The sequence below is a fragment of the Tasmannia lanceolata genome, unplaced genomic scaffold (genome assembly GCF_043159265.1).
Source record: "Tasmannia lanceolata isolate RefF3 unplaced genomic scaffold, GAP_Taslan_0.1 ptg000013l, whole genome shotgun sequence".
NCBI classification, from domain to species: Eukaryota; Viridiplantae; Streptophyta; class Magnoliopsida; order Canellales; family Winteraceae; genus Tasmannia; species Tasmannia lanceolata.
The window spans coordinates 11623570-11644017 of record NW_027518690.1 but is presented as its reverse complement, the minus strand read 5'-3'; the positions used below and the strand labels follow the sequence as shown (position 1 = coordinate 11644017).

The following is a 20448-nucleotide window of genomic DNA, read 5'->3' as shown; positions in this document are numbered from 1 at the left end:
AAGTTTATTAAAGTTCCCAAACGCTCTCAAAAGGCATTCTCGCTGAAAATTTCAGGTAGAAACGGAGTGAGGAGATATGTAGAAGTGACTCGGAGTCGCTCCTCAGAATCTCATCGTCCACTCCAAGAAAAATGTGAAATGCCGAAACAGACTCTACAAGCCAACTTTTAACTTGAAAAAAGGGAAATGATATCAGCACAACCATGTTTTGATATATTCACTAACGCATCTTGTCTTTTAATATTTAAAGACCTGTCGGAAGTATATTAAAGTTCCCAAACGCTCTCAAAAGGCATTCTCGCTGAAAAATTCAAGTAGAAACGGACTGATGAGATATGCAGAAGTGACTCGGAGTCACTCCTCAGAATCTCATCGTCCACTCGAAGAAAAATGTGAAATGCCGAAACAGACTATTAACTTGAAAAAAGGGAAATGATATCAGCAAAACCATGTTTTGATATATTCACTAACGCATCTTGTCTTTTAATATTTAAAGACCTGTCGGAAGTTTATTAAAGTTCCCAAACGCTCTCAAGAGGCATTCTCCCTGAAAATTTCAGGTAGAAACGGACTGAGGAGATATGTAGAAGTGACTCGGAGTCGCTCCTCAGAATCTCATCGTCCACTCCAAGAAAAATGTGAAATGCCGAAACAGACTCTACAAGCTAACTTTTAACTTGAAAAAAGGGAAATGATATCAGCACAACCATGTTTTGATATATTCACTAACGCGTCTTGTCTTTTAATATTTAAAGACCTGTCGGAAGTTTATTGTAATTTGGTCCCTCCTGGATTGCAAATTATTCCCAAATTGTACAATGAGGTCGCTCCCGATTCCCAAATGAAGCATTCCCCTAAAATCACAAGGAGGAAAAAATGGTGAGTTTCACCGATATTATAATTTGGTCCCTCTTTGACCCAAAATACCAAACATGCCCTGACGCCCAAAATACCTAAGTATTGTAATTTGGTCCCTCCTAGATTACCACATATCCCTGCATTTCCCCCTCAATTGAATTCCCTCTTTTTTGGACCAAACTTCGGAATTAGACATAATCGGAATCAGATTCCGATTCCAGCACCGAATTCCAACAATCAAACACACAAAAACCTTGGCAACCCGGGAGTTTTTCTTCTGTAATGGAAAACCCTTTCATCTCTCTGCCTCTCTCTATTCATTGGAATTAGGGTTTTTGAATCTGATTGTTTGAGAAGATGAGTACGGTGGACAAGATGCTTATCAAAGGGATCCGGAGCTTCGATCCGGAGAACAAACATGTCATCACCTTCTATAAACCCCTAACCCTAATCGTCGGACCAAACGGGGCTGGAAAAACCGTAATATCTACATCATTCCTTCTCTCTCTCTGTTCTCCATTTCCTTTTCATCTTTATATTTTTTCTGAATTTCTCTCACCATTTTCAGACAATCATCGAATGCTTAAAGCTCTCTCTCACTGGAGAGCTTCCTCCAAATGCGAGGTCTGGTCAGAGTTTCATTCACGATCCCAAGGTCTAATTCCCATTCATATTTTTTTCCCTTTTTTCTAAATTTTTTTCACTCCGCTTCACTTTGAGAATTTTGTGCAAAATCTGAATATTTTCCCGCTCGAGGGTCGAAACCCTAAATCCTAAACCCTAAACGGGGAATATGGCAGACCAAATCGGGGTTACTGAATGCAATTCTTCATGTGTGTTCCCCGCTAAAGACGAAAAATCAATGAATATAATTTTCGGAGAATTTTGTGAAAAATATGAATATTTTTCCACTCTAGAGTCATAAACCCTAAACCCTAAACGGAGAAACTAGCGGAGCAGATCATAGAATTTTTGGAGGGTTAAAGAACGCGGCCTTACGAATTATTAATCGAGACAATGCTAACCCTACACTGTCATAGAATTTTTTTCATATGTTTTATGAACGCATATTAGAAAAATGTGAGATTATATGGTGTCCGTATACACGTTTTTTTTTTTTCTTTCTAATTTTGGTAATTTATCATCACCACAGGTTGCTGGGGAAACGGAAACGAAAGCACAGATAAAGCTGCGATTCAAGACAGCGGCAGCCAAGGATGTGGTCTGCATAAGATCGTTCCAGTTAACACAAAAGGCATCCAAGATGGAGTACAAGGCCATCGAGAGCGTCTTGCAGACCATTAATCCTCACACTGGAGAGGTAATCTTCGCTCCCTTGGTTCGAATTTTCGGGAAAAAAATTCATTCATTTTATTTCTTTCCATTTTTTCGTTGCTCTTACAATAAAATTACTCGTTCCTGCTCTCTCTCTCTCTGTATATATATTTGGATCAACCAGCGATTTGAATATGTTTAAACTTTAAAGTATAAATGATTAAATAGCACCAACTTTAACAGCTTAAGCTTTTGGAGTACTTGGTTGTTTCTCATGGTATTAGAGCTAGGGTTCAAAACCCAACAAGCAACACATTAAAAACCCTCGTGTATGGCCAACCCCCAAAAAGAGGGGCCACTAGTGATGGAGAGTTTTGAAATATAAATGATTAAATAATACAAACTCTAACAGTTTAAGCTTTTGGATCCGAGTAAATGGTTGTTTCACAAATATAGTGTCCAGAATGATGAGGTTTTTTATTGGATAGATTTGGAACTGAAACTCTTCTCAACTTAAAATTTAGAGCTCCTATTTTTTTTTTTTTTTGAAAAGTGACAATTGTATTTATACCATACGAATTACATTGGGGATCAGGAGTCCCAACTTGCAATTACATAGCATGAGAGGTCACGATATACCCTAGACCATAAGAACAACAAAAAATGAAGTTGTTTTCGGTTTGCCCCATTTTTACTCCATCAATTTGGCACGGGTCACCTCTTCTCACTGGAGCATCCAAAGGCCTACGTTGGATATGTCCAAACCATCTTAAGCGGTACTCTCTCATCTTCTCCTCAATCGATATAGCTTATCTAAGCTATAGCTCAAAAACACATGTGGCCCCACATTTTTTGGGAGATCCAAAGCATTCATTTGGAAGGCCCTTCCATGGATAGGGTGTGTACCAAAAATCAGCCCTATATGATCATCCTAACCCAATCAAAGGTGGAGTGGAAAATGGACAGACACTGTGTGTCTTCTGCCCATTTTTTCCCTCAACAGATGGCAGGGTTAGGATGATCCTATAGGGCTGATTTTTGGTACAGGCCCTATCCATAGAAGGGCCTTCCAAATGAATGCTTTGGATCCCCAAAAAATGTGGGGCCACATGTGTTTTTGAGCTATATCTTATCTAAGCTATAGCTTAGGAGCACTTTCCTCTCTCTCTCTCTCTCTCTCTCTATATATATATATATATATATATATATATATATATATATATATATAGCAGAAGAGAAAAGAAGAGATTTTTTTGAAAATTCTATGAGAATTACACATCATCTTTTTTGACTTTTTTTAACAAATGCACCCATTCAACTCACATATTTTTAATCTTACCCCTTCCTTTATGCTTTTTAACAAAGGCACCCATTAAAGCCACATAATTTCAATCTTACCCCCCTCGTTTATGGGTTTTTAATAAAAAATCTATAGGGTGATCTTAACCATCCGATTTAAGAGGAATTATGGAAACCTCTATAGATTGGAGGGCTAGGATCAGCCTATGGAAATGATTTTTGGGGCACAACCTATTTATGTTGTGTTCCATCACATGGACGGTTTGGATCAACCTATGACGTGGTCCGTACAGTTCTTTGTCGGCCCGTGCATCGCACGGGGTTTTTTACTAGTGTGTGTGTATATATATATATATATATATATATATATATATATATATATATAAAGAGAGAGAGAGAGAGAGAGAGAGAGAGAGAGAGAGAGAGAGAGAGAGCTATAGCTCAGATAAGCTTATCTGTACTGTAGCTCAGATAAGCTTATCTGTACTATAGCTCAGATAAGCTTATCTGTACTATAGCTCAAAACCACATGTGGCCCCACATTTTTGGGGGGGATCCAAAGCATTCATTTGGAAGGCCCTTCCACGGATAGCTCAGATAAGCTTATCTGAACTATACCTCAAAACCACATGTGGCCCCACATTTTTGGGGGGATCCAAAGCATTCATTTGGAAGGCCCTTCCACGGATAGGATGTGTACCAAAAACCAGCCCTGTATGATCATCCTAACCCAATCAATGGTGGAGGGGAAAATTGATAGACAATTTGTGCCCATGTTTCTGCCCATTTTTTCCCTCCACAAATGGCAGGGTTAGGATGATCATACAGGGCTGATTTTTGGTTCACACCCTATCCTTGGAAGGGCCTTCCAAATGAATGCTTTGGATCCCCCAAAAAATGTAGGGCCACATGTGGTTTTGAGCTATAGCTCAGATAAGCTTATCTAAGCTATAGGTCAGGAACACTTGATATATATGAGAATACTGTTTTTGAGCTCGAGCTCAGATAAGCTTATCTAAGCTTGAGCTCAGAAACAGGTGTGGGCCCACATTGTTGGGGGGATCCAAAGCATTCATTTGGAAGCCCCTATCATGGATAGGGTGTCTATAAAAAACCAGCTCCATTGGATCATCCTAACCCTTCCATTTGTGGAGGGGAAAATGGACAGCCATTTTCTCCTCCACAAATGGAAGGGTTAGGATGATCCTATGGACCTGATTTTTGGTACACACAAGGTTTTAAATCTCGGTTTCGGTATGAAATTTCGGACGAAATCTTGTAAAAATTTCACCTAAATTTCGGTGAAATTTTGTACTTCACCGAAACTTTTCACCGAAATTTCCGAAATTTTACCGAAACAAAACGTTTCGGCCGAAATTTCCTAAACGTTTCGGCGAAGTTTGGTACTTTTCCGACTCATTGTGAATTTCGTTTCGTTTTCCACTGAAACCGAAATATTTCGCGTTTCGGCGGAAATTTAAAACCATGGGTACACACCCTATCCATGATAGAGCCTTTCAAATGAATGCTTTGGATCACCCCCAAAATATGGGCCCACAGGAGTTTTTGACGTATATATATATATACTGGTAGAAAACCCCGTGCGATGCACGGGCCGACAAAGAACTGTACGGACCACATCATAGGTTGATCCCAACCGTCCATGTGATGGAACACAACATCAATAGGTTGTGCCCTTAAAATCATTTCCATAGGCTGATCCTAGCTCTCCAATCTATAGAGGTTTCCATAATTAAAAAAGCATAAAGGAGGGGGGTAGGATTGAAATTATGTGGCTTTAATGGGTGCCTTTGTTAAAAAAGCATAAAGCAGGGGGTATGATTGAAAATATTTGGGTTGAATGGGTGCCTTTGTAAAAAAAAGTCAAAAAAAGTGATGTGTAATTCTATTAGAATTTTGGGAGAAATTAAAATAATTCTCTCTTTTTCTCTTCTGCTATATATATATATAATATATGATTAAAGGGTTTCTGTGCTCGAGCAGATAAGCTTATCTGCGCTCGAGTGCAAAAATAGGAGTGGGCCCACATTGTTGGGGGATCCAAAGCATTCATTTGGAAGGCCCTTTCATGGATAGGGTGTCCACAAAAAATCAGCTCCATTAAATCATCTTAGGGTGTCCATCTGTGGGGTGAAAAAATGGGCAGATTAGTGGACAAACAGTATCTGTCCATTGTCACCCCCACAAATGGGCACCCTATGATGATCCAATGAAGCTGATTTTTGGTACACACCCCATCCATGATGGGGCCTTTCAAATGAATGCTTAGGATCACCCCAACGATGAGGCCCTTGTTTCTTGCACTCGAGCGCAGATAAGCTATCTGCACTCGAGCGCAGGAACCCTTCTCTCTCTCTCTCTCTATATATATATATATATATATATATATATATATATATAAACCATCAATTTGAATATGTTTGAAGTATAAATGATTAAATAACACCAACTTTAACAGCTTAAGCTTTTGGAGTACTTGGTTGTTTCTCATGGTATTAGAGCTAGGGTTCAAAACCCAACAAGCAACAACTCCTTGATATTAAAAATCCACGTGTACGGCCAACCCAAAAAAGAGGGGCCGCTAGTGAGGGGGAGTGTTGAAATATAAATGATTAAATAATACAAACTCTAACGGCTTAAGCTTTGGGATTTGAGTAACTGGTTGTTTCACAAATATAGTGTCCTGAATTATGAGGGTTTTTATTGGATAGAGTTGGAACTGGAACTCTTCTCCACACATTAACAGTTAATGGTAGAAACAAAGGTCAAATGGCAAGTGCCAAGTGGGGCCTTATAGCTGTTTATCCAAATGTTAGGTCATTAATCTTAGAACTATAAATGGATGGCATGGCAAAAATTCTGTTTCTTTCTTGTTTCTATGCCCATTGAACTAACAACGTGAGAGGTATGGCAGAGGTATAATGAATTCAAACCATAGGGAAGAAACAAAGAAGAAACTGGATTAACTCAACTTAAAATTTAGGGCTCCTATCACTCTCCTTTGCACCACTTCAGGAGTTTTTTCATCATTCAACAAATAAATACTCCTCAAATCGTACCCTAACCTACCAAAAATCCCACCTCTTAATTATTAACCCCAAACAATTCTAAACCAATACTAATAAGCAAGTCCTAATCAGGCTTGCTTAATTCCATATCCCAACTATAGAGTGTTAGTTGTGCTTTGACTTACTTGTACCCCTTTTAGTGTTGATTGTTTAGGAGTCTATCTCATAAACCATTAGTCTGTCCTCTAGTTAGGAGTTGGTCCTTTAGCATTAAGAGTCTGTCCTACTTTCATAAAGTCATAGGATTCTGTCCTACCCTTACAGAGTTTAGGAGTCTGTCCTACACTTACAAAGTTTAGGAGTCTGTCCTAACCTTGCAGAGTTCAGGAGTCTGTCCTGCTCTTACAGAGTTTAGGAGTCTGTCCTACCCCTTATAGAGTATAGGAGTCTGTCCTTTTCTTTTAGGAGCCTGTTCTTTAGATAAGAGTATACCCTTTAGTTCTAAGGATTCTGTCCTTGGTGTTGATACTCCGCTATGCTGTGGAATACGGAGTGTGGACATATAGGTTCCCTTTAGCTGAAAGGGTGAAACTGTAAAAATACAAAAAAACATTGAAAACACTCAAAACTCAAAAACATTGAAACATTTCAAAAGACACAAAAACATCTGAAAGGTCAAAAGGATTTTAAGAGTGTATTAGGAAAGTCTGTTTCTGAACTACGTTAGGTTGATCCTCTTCCACGAGGTACATAGGCATCTTGGGATATTTATCCCAAGTCTAGTCCAACCTTTCAAAATAAACATTGTCAAACCTTCTCGATTGAGGAAATATTGGCAATTATTGATGTGCACATGACATCAAACCATCAAGTTTTTTGCTTTGCCAATGGTGAGGATGATTCGCTTCCTGGTAGTGGGGTAAGGGGGCAAACTTCGTAGTCTTTGATCATCACCCCTCTCTCTTGAGTCTTTGTTGCTTGCTTTTGCTGTTTGTTTCATGGCGTTCCATCTCCGCATGATGTTTTCTTTCTCCTTTCCTATGCCTAAAAAAAGGCACCAAATAAGCTCAATGTTAGGTATATAGTGTCAAGATATAACCATTATAGCAAGAAATCCCAACATTAACCAGACTGTTGGACAATGTGTTGCCTTCCTAATGGATATGAGAAAACATATGATTCCTAAATATTGACACGATGCATGAACGGACATACAATTCGACCTTTTCCAAAATGTTGGACCCGGATAGGGATAAGGGTATCCTACATCATGAGATAAACTACAAGGCATGTATAGATAAAATACATATAAGTATATAACTTAACTAGATTTGACTTAGGAGATGCAATCTAAAATAGGATCTATAAGACTCACATACTCACAGTTATAGTGGGCAATGTGCTTTTAATACTAAAAAAACGTTGCCAATATTTGACTCTATCAAGCATTATAGTTAGTACGGAGAGTGTGACATATGTTTGAATGTGATTGCTATTTTGAGTTTTGACCAAGATACAAGTATCAATACCGTTATAGTTAATAATGAGCATAGAGTTCTATGGGGCTTCAAACAAACATTTCATTTGTTTTTTTTTTTTTTTTTTTACATTTTACTTCTATTGCTAATTTGTAGCGACTAAATTAATTAGGGCAAATGATTAAAAAAATGCAAATATTATGCTAAATTGTTAATAAAGGGTAGATATTTAAAAATTATTAAAAAAGGGCTGGGAGGTGAGAGAGTATCAGTTTAATGACAAATATACCCTCACTTTCATTCATTTTCCCACCATTTCTTAAGCTCTTTTTCTTTCTTCTTCCTCACCTTACCCAGGGAACGTCAAAAATAGCAGAGCCATTCCCATCCTTTGGAAGGTCTAATCCCCACGGTTTTCTTTCTTCTTCCTCTCCTCACCCAACCAAGGTGAAAAATACCAGTGCAGCCATTGTCATCCTTTGGAAGCTCTAGTCCCCACGTTTTTCTTTCTTCTTCCTCACCTCCTCAGATTTTGCGAGTGCAAGAGGAAGAGGTATCATCTTTAACGTTTTAAAAAAGAGTAATTTATAATTCAATAAGCAATTTTTTCTAGCATTGCTTTTTAATCTTCTATTTTATTTCTTTTGAAAGGAATTTTACATGCTAAGAGTTCCTTGAAAACTTGATATTGGCAGAAACTGAAAAAGCCCAAAGACCTATACTTATATTAGCATCGGTAAGTATATGGGTATTATGAGTTTATTTGGTCAAATACAATTTGATATTCTCATATATGATTTTAATAATTCACTGCTAGAAATAAGAAACAGCAGAGGAGAGCAAGATAGCTGTTACTAGAAACAGGATAGGAGAGAGGTTATTGAAAAAAAGATCAGGAACTCATTTTGGTAACAATTATAAATTTTGTGAGGTTGTGTAACAACTCGGCCTTCACTTTAGGGTCGAGATTAAAAAAATATGCTCAGATAGCTCAGCTCTTTACAAAAAAACTGAAAAATGATTCTTCCTGGATTGCCGTCTGAGAAATTTGCAATGTCCGGTCAAGAACGTTGTTAACCATGATTCTTTTGTGATCTGGCCGAAGAAGTGTAAGAACTAAGAACATCAAGAACTTTGAAAAGCATGCATGTTTCTGTAGCTGTTTTGTATCTTTTTTTGATTTGCTTCCTTCTCTTCTTCTTCTTCTTTTTCTTTTTTACATTCTTTAATTTGATTTTTTTTAATTCGTTGATTTGATTTGTAACTGTTTTTGTTTTTTGTTTTTTTTTCCAATGTTTCACCATAACCGAGATCCCGTTCTAAGATGGTGTTACAGCCAATGTGAAAAATACCAGTGCAGCCATTCCCATCCGTTGGAAGCTCTAATCCCCACGTTTTTCTTTCTTCTTCCTCACCTCACCCAGGCAACGTGAAAAATACCAGTGCAGCCAATCCCTATCCTTTGGAAGCTCTAATCCCATTGTATTTTGTTAAAAAAAAACACCATTACTTGTGAGAAATTTGAACGTCGGTGATAAACATAGCTCCAAGTATGTCCATGCTCCTCTACTTCGATAGGGTTTAACAGTTTATGAAGGTTTTCATATTTTGTTGGGATTTTACATTTTATGGAGGTTTTCAGTTTTGTTGGGTTTGAACATTTTATGAAGGTTTTCATTGTTTTGTGTTGGAAAAAGAGAGAAATTACCCAAGTTGTTCTATGTTGGTTGTATTGTATAATTGTTTCCATTGTTTTGTTGGGTTTTAAAAGAAAGTTAGAACCACCATATTCTCTGTTGGAAAAAGACCATTACTTGTTTCTACCCAATTTGGTTCGTACCGGTTCCGGGGTAGAAAATGTCGCTTTGTGCTGGGTCCGGCGTGTAAAATGTGGTTCCTCAGTGGTTCGGAGGTATAAAATTTGGTTCCGTACTAGGTTTTAGGGTATAAAATGTGGTTCCGTAGTGGTTCTGGGGTATGAAATATGGTTCCCTAGTGGTTCCGGCGTATAAAATGTGGTTCCCAAGTGGTTCCGGGGTTGAAAATGTGGTTCCGTAGAGGTTCCAGGGTATAAAATTTGGTTCAGGTATGAAATGTGGTTCCGTAGTGGTTGCGGGGTATAAAATATGGTTCCCTACTGGTTCCGGGGTATAAAATGTGGTTCTCTAGTGGTTCCGTGGTATAAAATGTGGTTCAGGGGTATAAAATATGGTTTCGTAGTGGTTCCGGGGTATAAAATATGGTTCCCGAGTGGTGACGGGGTCAAACATGTGGTTCTGGGGTCAAACATGTGGTTCCCTAGTGGTTCCGGGGTAGAAAATGTGGTTCCCTACTGGTTGTGACGTATAAAATGTGGTTCCGTAGTGGTTGCGGGGTATGGAATGCGGTTCCCTAGTGGTTCCTGGGTATGAATTGTGGTTCCGTAGTGGTTCCGCGGTAGAAAATGTGGTTCTCTAGTGGTTCCGTGGTAGAAAATGTGGTTCCGGAGTGGTTGCGGGGTATAAAATGTGTTTTCGTACTGGTTCCGGGGTATAAAATGTGGTTCCCGAGTGGTCCCGGGGTAAAAATGTGGTTCCCTAGTGGTTCCAGGGTAGAGAATATGGTTCCGTAGTGGTTCCGAAGTATAAAATGTGTTTCCGTAGTGGTTGTGGGGTATAAAATGTGGTTTCGTAGTTATTCCCGGGTATAAAATGTGGTTCCGTAGTGGTTGAGGGGTATAAGATGTCGTTCTGTAGTGGTTCCGGTGTATAAAATGTGGTTCCGTAGTGGTTCGAGGGTAGAAATATGGTTCCCTAGTGGTTCCGAGGTATAAAATGTGTTTCCGTAGTGGTTGCGGGGTAAAAAATGTGGTTCCCGAGTGGTGATGGGTAAAAAATGTGGTTCCGTACTGGTTCTGGGGTAGAAAATGTTTTTCCCTAGTGGTTTTGAGGTATAAAATGTGGTTCTGCAGTGGTTCCGGGGTATAAAATTAGGTTCCCTAGTGGTTCTGGGGTATAAGATGTGGTTCCGTAGTGGTTCCGGTGTATAAAATGTGGTTCCGTAGTGGTTCAAGGGTAGAAAATATGGTTCCGTAGTGGTTCTGAGGTATAAAATGTGTTTCCCTAGTCGTTCCTGGGTATAAAATATGGTTCCCGAGTGGTCATGGGGTAAAAAATGTGGTTCCCTACTGGTTGCGGGGTAGAAAATGTGGTTTCCTAGTGGTTCTGAGGTATAAAATGTGGTTCCGTAGTGGTTGCGGGGTATAAAATGTGGTTCCCTAGTGGTCCCGATGTATAAAATGTGGTTCCGTTGTGGGTCCAGGGTAAAAAATATGGTTCCCTAGTGGTTCCGAGGTATAAAATGTGTTTCCGTAGTGGTTCCGGGGTATAAAATGTGGTTCCCGAGTGGTCATGGGGTAAAAAATGTGGTTCCGAAGTGGTTACGGGTTATAAAATGTGGTTCCGTAGTGATTCCGGTGTATGAAATGTGGTTCCCTAGTGCTTCCGGGGTAGAAAATGTGGTTCCGTAGTGGTTCCGATGTATAAAATGTGGTTCTGTAGTGGTTGCGGGGTATAAAATGTGGTTCCCTAGTGGTTCTGAGGTATAAAATGTGGTTCCGTGGTGGTTGCGGGTTGTAAAATGTGGTTCTCTAGTGGTTCCGGTGTATGAAATGTGGTTCCGTAGTGGTTCCGGGGTAGAAAATGTGGTTCCGTAGTGGTTCTGAGGTATAAAATGTGGTGCCGTAGTCGTTCCGGGGTGTAAAATATGGTTCCCTAGTGGTTCCGGTGTATGAAATGTGGTGCCCTAGTGGTTCCGGCGTATAAAATGTTGTTTTGAAGTGGTTCCGGGAAATAAGATGTGGTTCCCAAGTGGTTCCGGTGTATAAAATGTGGTTCCAGTGTAGAGAATATAGATCCCTAGTGGTTCCGGGGTAGAAAATGTGGTACCCTAGTGGTTCTGAGGTATAAAATGTGGTTCCGTAGTGGTTGCGGGTTATAAAATGTGGTTCCCTAGAGGTTCTAGGGTATAAAATGTGGTTCCGTAGTGGTTCCGGGGTAGAAAATGTTGTTCCGTAGTGGTTCCGAGGTATAAAATGTGGTTCCGTAGTGGTTGCGGGTTGTAAAATGTGGTTCCCTAGTGGTTCCGGTGTATGAAATGTCGTTCCCTAGTGGTTCCGCGGTAGAAAATGTGGTTACCTAGTGGTTCTTGTGTATGAAATGTCGTTTCGTAGTGGTTCCGCGGTAGAAAATGTGGTTCCGTAGTGGTTCCGAGGTAGAAAATGTGGTTCCGTAGTGGTTCTGAGGTATAAAATGTGGTGCCGTAGTCGTTCCGGGGTATAAAATATGGTTCCCTAGTAGTTCCGGTGTATGAAATGTGGTGCCCTAGTGGTTCCGGCGTATAAAATGTTGTTTTGAAGTGGTTCCGGGAAATAAGATGTGGTTCCCAAGTGGTTCCGGTGTATAAAATGTGGTTCCCTAGTGGTTCCAGTGTAGAGAATATAGATCCCTAGTGGTTCCAGAGTAGAAAATGTGGTTCCCTACTGGTTTTGAGGTATAAAATGTGGTTCCGTAGTGGTTGCGGGTTATAAAATGTGGTTCCCTAGTCGTTCTTGTGTATGAAATGTGGTTCCGTAGTGGTTCCGGGGTATAAAATGTGGTTCCGAGGTATAAAATGTGGTTCCGAGGTATAAAATGTGGTTCCGTAGTGGTTCCAGGGTAGAGAATATGGATCCCTAGTGGTTTCTGAGGTATGAAATGTGGTTCCCTAATGGTTCCAGAGTATAAAATGTGGTCCCGAAGTGGTTCCAGGGTTAAAAATGTGGTTCCCTAGAGGTTCCGGGGTAAAAAATGTGGTTCCGTAGTGGTTCCGAGGTATAAAATGTGGTTCAGGAGTGGTTGCGGGGTAGAAAATGTGATCCCGTACTGGTTACGTGGTATAAAATGTGGTTCCATAGTGGTTGTGGGGTGTAAAATGTGGTTCCGTAGTGGTTCAGAGGTATAAAATGTGAATCCGAAATGGTTCCCGGGGTATAAAATGTGGTTCTGAGGTATAAAATGTGGATCCGCTGTGGTTCGAAGGAATAAAATGTGCTTCGAAGAGTGTAACTTATTGTTCCAATTGTGGTTGTATCATTGTAAATGGTTGTTCATATATTACTTTGTATTCTAATTTTATGAGGGTTTCATATTGGTTCTTATCCTAATAGGGTTTGCGAAAATGGTGGAAAGAAGGGCTTCTTTTATGTTACACGTTGATGGATACTTGAAGGATAAAGTATCATTTGAGTATATTGGCGGGACGAAGATGTCTTTAATTGTGAATCGGAATATAAAATTTGCAGAATTTGAGTCTCTAGTTCACCAAAAAATTCATACCACAGCAACCGGTATCTCACAATCTATAAAATGTCGATATGTCGTGGATCCATATCAAATCGTGTTGTACGACATTCGAAATGACGATGACCTAGCTATGGTGATGATGCTTTTTGAGAATAGCCTCTTCAATTGTATGAGCCTGTACATAACCAAAGAGTACAGAGTAGGAGGAATTAGTTCTGCACCGATCCCCATCCGGAGGTAAAATATTCAGTGAGGTGGAAATTTTCATTCTGTGAACTCTCATTCCATTACACTATTAGGTGATGTGACATTTGTCATTGCTTAGGAATATGAGGGATCGAATTCAACATTATGAAGATCCTATTTTAGATGGAAATATTTGTGAACCTTCTTCTCCTCCTCTTGAACCGCCATTGAACCTCATAAATAAATCCATCCGTGCAGCGTCAGGCCGTCAGCAACACCTAATCGAAATGACGTTGGTGCTCCGAAGAACATACAAATATTGGGCATAAACCGAGTAGATACCAATATTCCTCGGAATCCGAAAAGATATTCAGTGGACTTGAACCAAGACTATGAGGACCCTATTTTTAATGTGACAGAGGAAAATACAACTCAACATATGAGCACTGCCATGTAATTTTGTAATTACTAATTACATTTACTTCGCCAGTTTTATGTTTCTCTCATACAATATGCATTGTAACGTACTCTCTACTGTGCAGACATGATGCAGAGTTCAGCAGGGATTTCCATAGTGATATGCATGTTAGTGATGCGATTGAATGCGAGGATGGTAACAGTATAAAGGGTGATGATGACTTCGTTGAGGACAGTGAAAGCGAAGGTGACTTTGGTAAGGAAGATGAGTGCGAAGCTGTACGCCCCCTCGTTGGTCTACAGAACGTTGTGGGCGACCCGTTGTGTAATACATATAGAAGGGAGCGGTTGGAAGTAGATGAGATGGTTGTAGATGAATTAAATGAGGGATGTATAGGACTTGAGGAGATGAAGGTGGGGGGAATCTTCCCGAATTTGAAAGTATTTAAGAACAAAGTGAAAGAGTACGCAATTGAACGGAAGTTTGTATTCGTCCCAGTAGATTCAAAGCCTACAAAGTATGCTGTTAGATGCAAGGATAAAAGTTGCCCCTTCAGAATCAGTGGGAGAATTTGTTTGGATCATGTTATGGTAAAACGGTTTGTGCCAGAGCATACATGCTCAGGTACTATGAGGGGTAATGACCATCCCCTTGTCACAGCAGCTTGGGCAGCAGACACCTGTCTTGGGTTATTTCCCTGCCCAGGAGACGTGAGGCCTACTTTGATAAGAGCATACATTAAGGATAAGTGGGGTATAACCATAAGCTATGTCAAGGCTTTCAATGCGAAGGTCATTATACACGAAAAAATGTGTGGAAATGCCGAAGCATCTTACTGCATCCTTCCTGCATATGCTGAAGAGATGGAGAGATGCAATCCTGGCACCATTATGTGTGTATATCGAAGTCGTCAGCTATGGACGGGTGGAGATAATACATTGTCTTTTATTTTGGTCATTCGGCCCAAGCATTCGCGCCTTCAGTCGAACAATTAGACCACTGATACTAATTGACGGGACACATTTGCGAGGCAAGTATAAAGGAATTTTATTAGCTGCCACTGCAGTAGATGGTGACGGTGGATTATTTCTGTTAGCATATGCAGTGGTTGAGAATGAGATGTATGAGAGCTGGCTATGGTTTCTTCGTTTACTCCGGCAAAGGGTGATACCAGCAGAAAAAAACAACAACGAATTCACTATTTCCTCTGATAGGATGAAGGGTTTGCCTAGAGCTATAGACGAAGCATTGCCGGGATCATATCATAGCTACTGTATTCGTCATCTCAATGCCAATTTCCTGAAGACCTTTAAGAGCCAAATACTTTGCAAACTTTTTTCCAGAGCCGCATATGCTTTAAGGGAGAGAGACTATAAGGAGACGATAGAATGTATTAAAGCGAAGAACGCAAAAGCAGAGAAATGGATATCTGAGATTCCTAAAGAAAAGTGGGCTAATGTATACTTTAAAGGGTCTAGGTGGAATATGTTGACAACTAATGCAGCGGAGTCCTTCAACAACGTATTAAAGGGCGCATGGGAGTTACCGATCGCGGCTCTAGTCGATCACACTAGATGGAAAGTACAAGAGTACTTCCACCTTCGCCGCAAGGCTGCTTCTGAATGGAAAACGCATTTGACCCATAATGCAGAAAAATGGTTAGCCAGATCATGTCTGTATGGCAGTAAGTTTACACCCCGGCCGTGTAGTTGGAATGAATATGAAGTGATATCGTCAACTAATACGGATCGTGTGGACTTAGAGCAGAGAACGCGTACGTGTGGTCTTTTCCAAATTATGGGATTGCCGTGTGGGCATGCCATAGCAGCCATGGGAGTCAACAAGCTGGACAAATATAGGTACTACCAGGATTGGTTTTTGGCTTCAACTTATCGGACTACATATGACGACGTGATTCACCCTACTTTAGATCGCACACAATGGCCGGAGCCATCCCATGTTTTAGAAGTAGTGTTGCCACCACGAGTAAGAAGACAGCCTGGACGACCCAAAAAAGTACGAATGGAAAGAGGGCTACAATTAGGACAACATCACAACTGCAAATCATGTGGGGAACGTGGACACAACAAAAGAACGTGCAAAAATCCCCCCCTTGTAAATCTTAAGTTAAATATGACGCCCATCGGTCCATCCGCACCTACAGAAAATACGTATGTTCCCTTATTACTCACTCGATATGATTTCTCTATCAAACCAATAATTTTATTGATTGTTGCATGTTTTTCTTGTAGGTCCGGTGTCTCATTTGCACCTCCTTTCTTTGCTTAGGGATGGAGTTGTTGGTTTGTTTGTACAAAGTGACATTGATTTTGGGACTCTTCATACTGCACATAAATATTTACTCACACAGAATTTGTATAAATTAAACGTTATTATAGACTTATAGTATTACATTGGTTGTACAGCTGACCGTGACTGTTGTAAAAGTGATCATTAATGTATCATTGGTGTTGGCAATATCATTGGTTTTTACTCACTACCGAAACGTCAGTCGGCCCACATTGTTTGGATCCTCTAAATCGTTCATTTGATGCGTCGTCACATACCCAGCGTCCGGACTTCCGAATGATGAGAGCGGAAGCGCAATATCACTTGTCTCCGGTCGGAAGTCCGATAACGTGTTCGGACTTCTGAGGGGAGACAAATGGAAGTACACTTTGTTCTGGACTTGCTTCGGAAGTCCGAACCTTTGTTCGGATGTCCGACTCGGAATTCCGACCTCCGGTCCGGAAATCCGAAGGAAGTCCAGTATAGTTGCCATGGTACTGGGCTTGCTTCGGAATTCCGAACCAAAATTCGGAATTCCGAGTCGGAAATCCGAACCAACGTCCGGACTTCCGACGGAAGTCCAGTAGAGTTGACATTGTCCTGTACTTCCTTCGGAAGACCGAAACTATGTTCGGTTCTCGGAATTCCGAATTTTAGCTCGGCATTCCGAACGAAGTCCAGTGCCATAGCAACTACACTGGAGTTCCTTCGGATTTCCGAAAAAAAATCGGAATTCTGAAGAAAGTCCAGAACAACAGCGAATATGTTGATCATATACAAGGCCAAGTGTGCATGTGGTATACGACCGGGTTCATGTAGGTTATTTCACGAGGATCTACCAATTCAATGGTCTTCATCACATGTGTACATCATTTGTGGCCCAAGATCATAAGTGTAATACATATTAATGATGATCATTTGGGGGGTAAACTCGTGATGTGAAGAAGTTAATCTTAAAAGCACATATCTTTGGTGTCGGACTACCTTATAGAAAATGAAACTTTTAAGAGGAGTTCGTCCTAATATCAAAACATTGTACTGCCAATATCAGCGAAAATAATAAATTGCAGATTACATTTATGGACCCATGAGAGACCAATGGCGGGGGGAAAAATTAGCACCTGCCTCTTGCTTTCATTGAACATAGGGGCTGAAACAAAAAGTCCCAGCTGTGTCAGTTATGGGTTCAAAATAAAGATACAATCAACATGTAGAAGTTAAAAGAAAAAAAAAATTTCAGTGTCAACAATGAGTACTACTACTAAAAAATCATATGAGACAATCTCTTCTGTAACATCCACGACTTCTTCAACTTCCACTTCTTTGGCTTCATATTCTTCCTCTTCATCACTACGTTCGCCATCTCATGCAACTGTCTCCAGTGCTTCTCCCATCTCCCCCATTCTTCTTGCAACTTCTTCCGCTTCTCCCGATCCTGGTCACTTAGAAGGTTGCTATTGAAGGAGCAGATGTTGAAGCCATTCCTCATCCACGACTTCTTCAAGTTGGCACTAACGCTGAAGAGAGCCAGGATTTGGAACAACCCTTACCTGCAAACAAGCACAATTATCATAATGAATAACTAGAACATTTTGATGTTTCCCAATTGTTTGCAAAATATCCACTCACCCTAGCAGGTTGATTTCCCCCACCTACTTCAGGAACGAGGAGACCAAGTATCGGATCAGCCGCCAAGCAATTGAAGTCTAATGCATGTACAACCAACAACAATGACTCCGAGGTAAGAATGTGAACAACTTATAGGGATACTTTCCCATAGACCCCATTCAACATTTCCGAAAGTAGGGAAGCTCGCATAGCCGTAATATCTTTCTGGGTGAAATCGAGCCTAGCGTCACGGGTAATGTATTCCATCTCTTTCAAAACGAACAGCCCACAGTCATGGCTGCAAAACATGAAGCAAAACCGAGAAGATGAATTAATCGTTTACGGAGGTATCGTAAACTGAAGTAATTGCACGTAACATACCTGTTACCTTGTAGGGGCCGATCGACCACTACATCAATGGGGAATGCACTTATATCAATGTCTTTGACCATTCTGAACCATTTAACAAGGTAATCGACTTACAAATCATGAATTCCGTACGTTAGGGCAGTAGTAACAAAAAATTAATTAATAATTGTCATACGAATGAAGTAAAGAGTAGTACTCACAAGGGGTTGCACCTTCCTACAATCCGTGCGACTGTAAAGAGAATCGTAAAGAAAGAAGGTACGATGCCCCATATCCAACACGAGAAGTACCCAATGAACCATATCAATGTTAATTGGAATGAGTACTTTTCATATCTCTTGAAGAGGGGTGTTCTCTACACGAGTTACGAATCTGGAACATGCATCGGGACGTTCACATCTTTCGTCAAGAATAAGTTGCTGCAACCAGAAAAAGAAATGTTAGAATTGCCCGCAGCTTCAAAAACAAAAACCATTACTTATAAGTGAATTTAATCTCACAGGTAGATGGGTAGGAAGGCAAATGCATGATCCCTTTTCTGTTGTTCTCAAACATTCGTCCCGCAAGTTCAAGTAATCCGTATATACATTAACAATCTACAGAACAGAGCATAGGTCAACGAGAAGGAATTTAAGAAGATATGTGTACCAACGCATTATTCACGTTTTACGTTACTAATTGAACCATATAACATCTTACCGGAGGTGATATCCACCCTCTACGATCGGTTAGTATAAGCAAGTCTTCTTTACACATGTGGTACCCATCACTGTGAATGACTCTCTCACTGCAAATCGAGAAAAAAGTCACCTACCTCTATGAACCTTTGGTCATATAATTGTACTGAATCAACCTATGTATGAAATTAATCGAAGAAATTAGAATTCCAAAACAATGTAGGTTGTACGAAAATTTACCTAGGTTCTAGCGCCCCCAGTGCATCCACCTTCATCGCTGCAGGCCCGGTGATATTGCAAAGAGCATACATGCTTTTCCGGTTGCTTATGACATACGGTGAACTGACTGCTCTACTAAGTTGTAACTTCCTTCGACGTTGCTTCACATTTTTTTCAATGCTCCCAATAACTTTTTCATCTTCTTTCTTATTTGATTTCTTACTCTTACTGAGGTTCAAATCAGGACTGTCAAGCAAGATAACCATTTTAGCTGCAGCATCCCTGACATCCCTAGTAATTAGGCTATCAATAGAGATATGTTCTACGCTATCATCAACTATGTGTTTCTCCATATCATCTACAAAAACACCATCCCCTACTTCCCCCTTCGCAGTCATTATCTCGGCTTCCCCATCCCTATTGTCGGCCTCTCGTTCCCTCTTTCTCGTTATCTTCGTTGGGATATTATTCCCTGAGTCCAAACCTTCACTCTTCCTGGAATCTCTCCCGAACAAATGAATTTTTACCTCCCTCATTTCACGTTCAACTCTGGCTAACCTCTCCAACAATGAACTATTTGTAACAGATTCATCTACTTCGGACTTCTCATGTGCCCCACTTCCACTCCTACTCCTCCTCCTTCTTTCCATCCCCTGCTCTGCTGCAGTTGGCGCCATTGAATCCCCCACTACGCGCACAATTGGACCCATGCCATCCCCCAATGACCTCTTTGTAACGGAGTCATGTACCTCAGACTTCCCATGTTCCCCTCTTCCTCTCGTACTTCTCCTCCTTCGTTCCCTCCTCTGATATGTCGCAATTGGCCTCATTGGATCCCTCAGTACAGGCAGAGTTTGACCCATGCAATCCCCCACTGGGACCACAATTGAACCGACTGAATCGCAAGGAATACTACCATCGTCGTGTTGATCATCGAGTCGAAGTAGAGATTCTTCCCTTGCCGTAGCTTCGACCCTCCTAACCACCTGGAATACATTCCATATTACTAATTACAAATACGACTGTAAAAATAACACGAAAGACATACAACGACCACCATGCATTATACTCTCACCTCTGCGGCTTTCACCGTCCCATGAATAATACAGTTAATCAACTGTCGATGCTCCATCTTCTTCGTATTCATCTTAGCGGTCCACTTAAATAGACGCGGATACGCATCAGGAGAATTAGGTGCCCATAACGTGGTATGCTCAAATAGCCATACCTGATATCAAAGTAGATTAGATCCGCATAAGATAGAAAGACAAAAACTATATGCAATGAATGGAAAATAACCTGTAAAATGATAGAGCAACCCAATATATGTCCCTTTACACGGAGTGCAGCATGTGAATCTAATGATCTGACCAAGAACTCATGAACGGGATAAGCCCATGCAACATTTCCTATAGTCTGCAG

At 40.5% G+C, this 20448-nt stretch overlaps 1 protein-coding gene across 1 annotated transcript in view; it reads left to right on the top strand.

The window, feature by feature from the left end:
- Nucleotides 1-1039: 1039 nt before the first annotated feature.
- Nucleotides 1040-20448, top strand: part of RAD50 (DNA repair-recombination protein (RAD50)) — an 80409-nt gene continuing 61000 nt past the window's right edge. Inside the window, exons 1-3 of the mRNA XM_077394137.1 lie at nt 1040-1338; nt 1427-1513; nt 2012-2179. Of these exons, the coding sequence (XP_077250252.1) occupies nt 1216-1338; nt 1427-1513; nt 2012-2179 (378 nt within the window). The 5' untranslated portion in view covers nt 1040-1215. The remainder of the gene's footprint in view (nt 1339-1426; nt 1514-2011; nt 2180-20448) is intronic.